The 7,593-nt window shown below is 43.8% G+C and overlaps 1 protein-coding gene across 1 annotated transcript; it reads right to left on the reverse strand.

The window, feature by feature from the left end:
* Positions 1-2,246: 2,246 nt before the first annotated feature.
* LOC103540239 (olfactory receptor 3A2-like) lies at positions 2,247-3,206 on the reverse strand. Its single transcript, XM_008506785.2, has one exon. The coding sequence runs from the start codon at positions 3,192-3,194 to the stop codon at positions 2,247-2,249; it is 948 nt and encodes a 315-aa protein (XP_008505007.1). The 5' UTR covers positions 3,195-3,206.
* Positions 3,207-7,593: the final 4,387 nt, after the last annotated feature.

Genomic DNA, 7,593 nt, shown 5'->3' on the forward strand with positions numbered 1-7,593 from the left:
ATTAGCAATTGCAATAAAAAAGGCAATAACTTGATACAGGTAAATACAGGTTTGGTTAAATAAATTGTAGTTTATACATAAAATGGAATATTATTCAGCGTTTAAAATGGATAAGATAGGTTTGTTGGTTGACATGCAAAGAATTATACCATGTAATGTGGAGAGGGAAAAAGCAGATTACAAAATGATATGTTGCTTTGAACATACATGTGTTTGTGTCCATTTGTCTGAAAAGCTAAATACCAGCAATTACTGATAGTTACTTTTTAAAAATAGGATTATCGTGGGAATGGTATAAAAGGGCAAAGATGACATTCTGTATTGTTTGAAATTTTAGAACATGATATACTACATACATGACAACATTTTTAAGTAGCAAAGAAATTTTCAGTCTGGTCTGAAAAAGAAGAGACAAATTCCAAAGAAAGAGGAATCGAGTCGTTAAAGAAACCCTATGATTCTGAGGTTTGTCTGGTGACTACAAAGGGATCAGAAAGAGCCATCTTCTCCCTGTGTTTTGACAGTAATGGCAGACAGGATCCAACAGGTAGGCAGTAAGCTAGAATGTTGGGTGGTTAGTCACAAATTTGATGACATCTTAGAGATGTAGGTGGATAAAATACCCAGTGCTCCTTTTCTCCTCTTTCCCCATCTGGTAAACCATTTCCCTGACATTCTAGGAGCACTTTCTGTTTACAGAAACAGACAATGAGTCAGCTGTACATTCTTTAGCACTTTTAGCAAAACTTAAAATAATATTTTAGAGATGATGGGCTACCACCGTGGCATCAGGGCTGCCAGAACTGGTTATGGCTGCACCATGTAAAATAGGAAACCCACATCTCTCATCTCTGGTCCACTAATTTTACTACCCCACTTCCGCCCTCTGATGTTTTTAACAGTCTCAAGGTGTAGTGTCCACTTCCTCCATTCTTTCTCATCGCCTACTCTATCTCTTTACTCATGGCCATCTCCAGTACTTCTATCCTTCCTTCTCAGCCTGTTTTGATTGCAATTCTATCCTGTTTCTCCCTATTCCTCATCTTCATTTTTTCCACAAACTGTCCACCTCCAGTCTTGTTTTGCTTCCCTCTTTCAAGTCCTTTCTCTTCATCTCTATCTTACCCTATCCTGTGAATCCTTCACCCCGACAAAATATCATGGAGAAGCCAAGCCACACATGCAGGACAAAGGGAAATTTAAGGGAAATTATTTGGGGACACCAGTGGAACAGTAGGAAGCCAGGAATGGGCAATTCATCCTAAAATGGAACCTAGAAGGAAAATCAGCTAAATCATGACTGGACTAAAGGCTGGTAAGCAGAAAACAAGATGAGATAATGTTCTAGGTTAGAGACACACTCTCCTACCAATAAAGGAAATTTAGCATGAGGCATTACCATATGACTTGTATTGGCAGATATGGATTGTCTCAGCTAGCAGGTTTGGGGACTGAGATTGAGAATTAAGAGGAGAATTTCATACTTAGTATTTGGGGTTTTGTTTTAATGTTTGAATAACACACAAATTATAAATGCTTATCTTTTCAAAAGATTTGAAACATATGAGGAAGGATAGGTGAGGAAAATTCATTTTTGTCACATAAGATATACCATGTGTGTTAACACGTATGGTTTTAAAATTAAAAACAGGTCTATGAGCACACAGGGATCATGCTCTCGAGTGACTAGAGAATATATGACCATACAGCTTCCCCTCTGTCCCCTCCAGATCCAATGGGATCTTTGTGTGATAGGAAAGAAATGAGCTGCTTTTCTTAGTTTGTAGAAGGCTAATGGCAAAAATAAAATAATCCTGTTCTTTAGGCCTATGTTTATAAACAGACCAACCATACCTGAAGTTGAGGGAATCATATCACAACCTGGGACGAGCAGGATAGTGTTTGCTGGGATATTTTTGGGAACCCAGGCTATAACCAACCAAAGAGTTACTTCCTGTGGGACATGAACCTTTAAGCATTCAAGGCTTCTTTCACTTCTTCCCAGAAAAGGGAGCACACAGTGACTGAAGTTATAACTTGTCAAGGTGGTTGGCCTAGCAGAATCTACACATCCATTGCCTATAATTGGGCAGGGCTTCTTTGGTAAACAATAACTACTACTCCCTACAAAAACTCATACTCAGGGAGATAGAAGCAGTTCCAGACCATCTGTCCTAGCTCTGGCCCCAGAGGATTTCTCCGTTAGTCCAAAAAAAGAAAAGGAGAAAGTGACACTGGAGACCTTGTCAAGCCAGTGACCACCTGCCCCTGAGCACCTGCCATAGGGCACCCTGCACATCAGGGTTCCTAAGGCTGTAGATGATTGGATTCAGCATGGGGTTGATGACAGTGTTAAAAATTCCAAAAGCTTTATCTTTGTCTGAAAGCTTGGCTGAACCTAGTTGCATGTAGTTAAAGATACCTGAACCATAGAATATGGCCACCACACTGAGATGGGAGCCACATGTGGAGAAGGCTTTCTTCCTGCCCTCTACTGAGCGGATTCGTAGAACTGCAGCTGCCACATGAGCATACGAGGTGACAACAAGAGCCAAGGGGGTACCTGCCATTATGAAACCCACAGCAAAGAGCAGCGGCTCGTTGAGTTGAGTGCTGGAGCAAGAGAGCTGGAAGAGCTGTGGAAGGTCACAGTAGAAGTGATTGATCACACTGGGACCACAGAAGTTGAGTGTGGATACGGCTACAGTGTGAGTCAGTGCATTGGTGAAGGCACAAGCCCAGGATACAGCCACCAACATCCTCTGGACCGTCTGGCTCATGCGGGTGCTGTAGGTGAGGGGCCGGCAGATGGCCAGGAATCGATCATAGGCCATGGCTGTCAACAGGAAGCAGTCCACCCCAACCAGGAGATGGAAGAAGAAGAGCTGTGTGAGGCAGGCTTCATAGGGAATTGTACGCTTGTGGGACAAGAGACGACCCAACATCGCAGGAACAGTGACAGTAATACATCCAACATCCAGAGCTGACAGGTTCCCCAGGAAGAAGTACATGGGGGTGTGGAGTTTGGACTCCACCAAGATGGCTGCCAGGATACTGAGGTTGCTCCCGATTGTGACCAGGTAGGCAAAGAGGAAGAGTATAAAGACCACAGACTGCAGTTTTTCATTTTCCAACAGCCCCAGTAGAATGAACTCAGTCACAGCTATCCTGTTGGTCCCAGCTCCTTGATCCATAAGTCCCTGTAAGGAAATATCCCAAGGAGGAGGTATCAGTTCACTCAGTTTATCTATTCAACAGAAATGTTGTAAACCACTTATGTTCAAAGCCCCAGGGAAGTTCCCAGCTTTCCTGGTAATGATTTTCCCACTCCCCAGACCACACACCACTCACTGTGGTGACCTCATCCACCACCTCAGTGCCTTTACCCTTTTCTCCATTGAGATGCCCAATGCCACCACCATCTTGTCCCTCCTATCCTCTCCTGGATAAAGGGGTCAGAATGCTTGAGAAAATAAACTAATGTGAAAGCAGACTTCCTATTTGAATGTAGTGAGATTAGATGGAATTTCCCCATTTTACTCTGAGGGATCAGCCCAAACAAATAAGCAGATTTCAAAATAGAAAAATATTTCCAGAGAAACTAGAAAGCATTTGAAAACAACTTAGGTTTCAAGGCTTCTAAAAATCTTGAAGGTCAAGCAAAGGTATGGCAAGAATCAGAGAGAAGATACCCATCATTGTGGATATCGGATAGTCCAGCCAAGTACATTTCTCCAAGGTGAGGGCCATACTCAGAAGTATCAATTCAAAATCTCTTGGTCAGTACATAGCTAGTGTTCTTCTTGGTAACTAATCCTTACATAGGCTTTGAATAACAGCTTAATTTAAAATTATTCACTCTTCTTATAGTATCCGCTATCCACTTGTGAAATCAACATTGTAAACATACCTGTGGGTTGGGTGCTGCTAAGTACAATTAGTTTTCTGCATTGTACAACCACTGTCCTTCCACTTATCCTTGACTTGGGAGGGGTATACTGACCCACAGCTCCAAGGAAAGGTCTGCAGATAAGGCAGGCACATACATAGAGCCCGGCTGGGCTAGATATTTCAGATCTTGTAATAAGTTCCTGATCAAAAAGTATCCATTTCTCTCTATGGCCTGTGGAATTAGCTGCGCTAGAGCTTCACTAAGTGTACTGTTATTCCCCTGCATAGACTACACTGGAATCAGAGGATGGGAAGCAGTCTGAGTCTGGTCACTCTAAGAGAAGGGGAAGAATGATGAGGGCCTGAGCTCACATGGATGAAGTTAGATGCGACGATCTCTAAGATAGCCTTAAAAATTTAAGATCGTGGGATTGGTGAGATGAGGGGGATCATCCTCAGGTTTGATCATCATTGATGAAATTGATAATTGATAAATTCTTTGCAAATTGGCAAATCAATGGATGGATAATGCTCTTCACATATGTGATATTAAAGAACAATAACTACTCTCCATTTTCCCTTTTGGGTCCATTTTAACCCAAGCATTAGATTGTGACCCTGGGATCATCTACCTCTTTGCTCATACTGTTTTCTCTATCTGTAATGGCTTCCCTCCAATTCCACATGTCCAAATATTTCAAGATTTGACTCAAATCCTGGCCGCTGCAGGAATCCTTCATGGAAACTTGCCCATCTCAAAAAGATCTCTGTCTCGCTCCCAAGCTTCCACTACACATAAGGTCATGGAACAAATTACTGTTCACCTTCTAGCTAAGTCATTTCTCTATACAGCACATCTCCCCTACTTCTCTGTAAGTGACTCGAGGACAGCATACATGTTTGATTCAGTTTTCCACAGCAATACTTACAATAATACTTCACACGTAGTAGGTACATAGTATTTCTTAAATAAACAAATGGATGGGCAAATGTTCATAGGATTTGAGAGAAAGAGAGCTTCGGGATGAGCTAGAGTTGTCATGGAAGACTCTCTGGACATATTGGAGTTTGGGCCAGACCTTTATAGAGTAGTGTGACTTAAGGGAGGAGTAAGGCCAAGTGCAGGGTGCAAAGTTGCTGAAGGGACTAGTTCTTTCCTTGGTTTTAATAGAACAAGCAGGTAATCTAGCAACCCACACACTGACCTGTTTATTTTCATGTAAACCACTCAAAAGAAGAAGGCCCTTATGAGGGATACTGGGACAGACAAGTGAGTTAGAGCCAGGGACAGAAGAACAACAAGACAGCTGCTGCCAACCCACAGATGGCCAGAGATGCAGCTTGCTGAAAATCAGCAGGATTCTGGGGTTACCTCCAATCATCCAGAGACATCCAGAGTGTCTGATGGACATCACACCCATCGTGAGGAGCCCTCCTGTATTACTACTCTCAGGGCTTTGTAATGAGTCCCAGGTCCTCCTTACTGAGCTATGACAGCTCTGTACTCTGGAACTTCACCCAATCCCTCCATGCTTCCAAGAAGAAAACGCTCAACAAGGCCTCTGACTGGAGAGAAGGTACTAGGCTTCCTGATGAAGTGGGTCCTTGGCAGTGAACTGAACTTGAACTGGCAGAGCCAGGACCTCTGGGTTATCACCCAAGATCTTTCCATGTAATGTCTTCCCTTTTCAGAGCCATCAGCTGCACCATGTGTAAAGTCAGGTTTGAACTGATGGCAACAGAGCCCTATCTCTGTTTTGTAAGAACAGAGGAAGAACTCCTGAGTGTACTCACCTTGGCATGGGCATAGGAGCCAGTGAGGTTTCTTCAGGAAAGGAGATGAGGAGTTATGCAGACTCAGTTTTACACCGAGAAAACAAGTAAGGGGCTATATATAAGAAAATGAGGAAAAACAAGCTGATATCTTCTCTGTCATAGGCCTATCTTCACTATAGTGTTGTCTCCAGTGGGCCTCAGAAATTAGTCCTCCCACGAAATAGGAGATAGATGGGGAGAGAGACAAGTTGATTTGTAAACAACTCAATCCCTTCATAAATACGGCAGCAATGTCTTACATCTTCTGGTATTTAGACTTTCTAAAGAAAGGCTTTACCTCTAGCCCTGGTTTTATAGCAAGTAGTGATATAAATTCCACTGAATGATGGGATCACTGAGGTCTACGGCCTTGTCCATATCCTCAAAGTCACCAAGGAAGCCAGGGATGTAATTGAGACTAGATATAGCTGTCTTAAGGAAGAGTTTTCCTTTCCCAGATGTCAGCCCTAAGCATGTCCTTTGAGCAGAAACAAGCTAATTTCCAGACTTGCCTTGGACCTGAGGATGAAGAGGAGGCACCAGAAGAGAGGCAAAAGGGAGAAGCTTTCTTCAAACCCAGTTTCTTAATGAGACCTCAGGAATGCAGTGCTTTGCCCCTCAGGGCCTTGTTAGTGGGGCCACTGGGACTGTGTCTTGGGGTTCCTATAATGATTCTGGAAGTGGTGGTAGAAGAGCTATATTGAGCTAGAAGGACTCCTGGGAAGCTGCCTACCAATACGATTGTCAAGGCCAGACCCTTAGAAGATGAAAGCCCTGGTGAAGGTCACAGGTTCATAATGGAAGATGTAGGAAGGTTGAGGAGGGGGTTCCTCCAACTCCTATACCCACCAATGATTACACAGCCAACACCCCCTCCACAGCAGAGATGCTCTCTCTTCTCCTACCAGAGAAGCCTGGTGCAGTAGGAAAAGCACTGTAGACAGACCTGATCTTCTGTCTTCTATTAGTGCTTTGACTTTGGACAAGCTGTTGCATCCTTTTGGGTCTCAGTTTTCTCATCTGTAAAGTGAGCATATCCTCTGCCACAGAGCATTGCTGTAAAGATTATGAATGAAGTGAGATTCATTTAACTGCTAGTAGAGGCTCAACAATATGTAACATACCAACTGATAACACTTATGAGTGCTTGTTACCTACATGGCAATGTGCTAAGAGCTTTAGAAGCCTGGAATCCCTATCAGTCCTTGCAACAATCCTATGAAGCAGATTGTAGCAGACGTGGCAGGTGTTCTGACTCATGTCTTGCTCAGCCTTTCTTCTGATTTTACTCGTGGCTGGATTGGACAGTTCTCTTCAGGCTTCTGCCCATTACAAGCTGACAATGTAGCCACTTCCTTGGGATCCTCTGATGTTGTGACCAACAGGGGGTCACTAGGTCTGAGCACACGTGGAGCCCATAGCTCAGAGGACAACTTGATAACAGGAGATAGGAGCCAATGGATAAATGCCCCACCACCTCTTCTTCAGACAATTCTGAGAGGCATTCTATATGCCCTTGTATAATCAACCTCTCCTGTCCTTAGTGGGGACTTTGATAATGCCCCCTCCTCAGGGATACTTCTTCCTTCTTTGTCTCACTGTCTTCATTACCTCAGTCTTGCTCCCTGGGACAGCCTCCCAAGTAAAGAACCTCTTGCTCCCTAAGATGACTTCCCAATTGAACCACACACACACAGCTTGTCTCAGGATCTGCCTTGCCTCACAGCCTTGACCCACCCTCACCAAGCCAAGCTGCACTGCTCTGTGACTGCATCCTGGGTCCTAAGTAGAAGTTTTGACTGGCCATCACCAGGGAGTGCTGCCAGTGCCCTGTGCCCCAGCCCCTGTGTCTTGAGTCAGGGCTTTGACATCCATCACAGGGGCCAT

Source organism: Equus przewalskii, chromosome 10 (assembly GCF_037783145.1).
Source record: "Equus przewalskii isolate Varuska chromosome 10, EquPr2, whole genome shotgun sequence".
In the NCBI taxonomy this organism is placed as follows: Eukaryota; Metazoa; Chordata; class Mammalia; order Perissodactyla; family Equidae; genus Equus; species Equus przewalskii.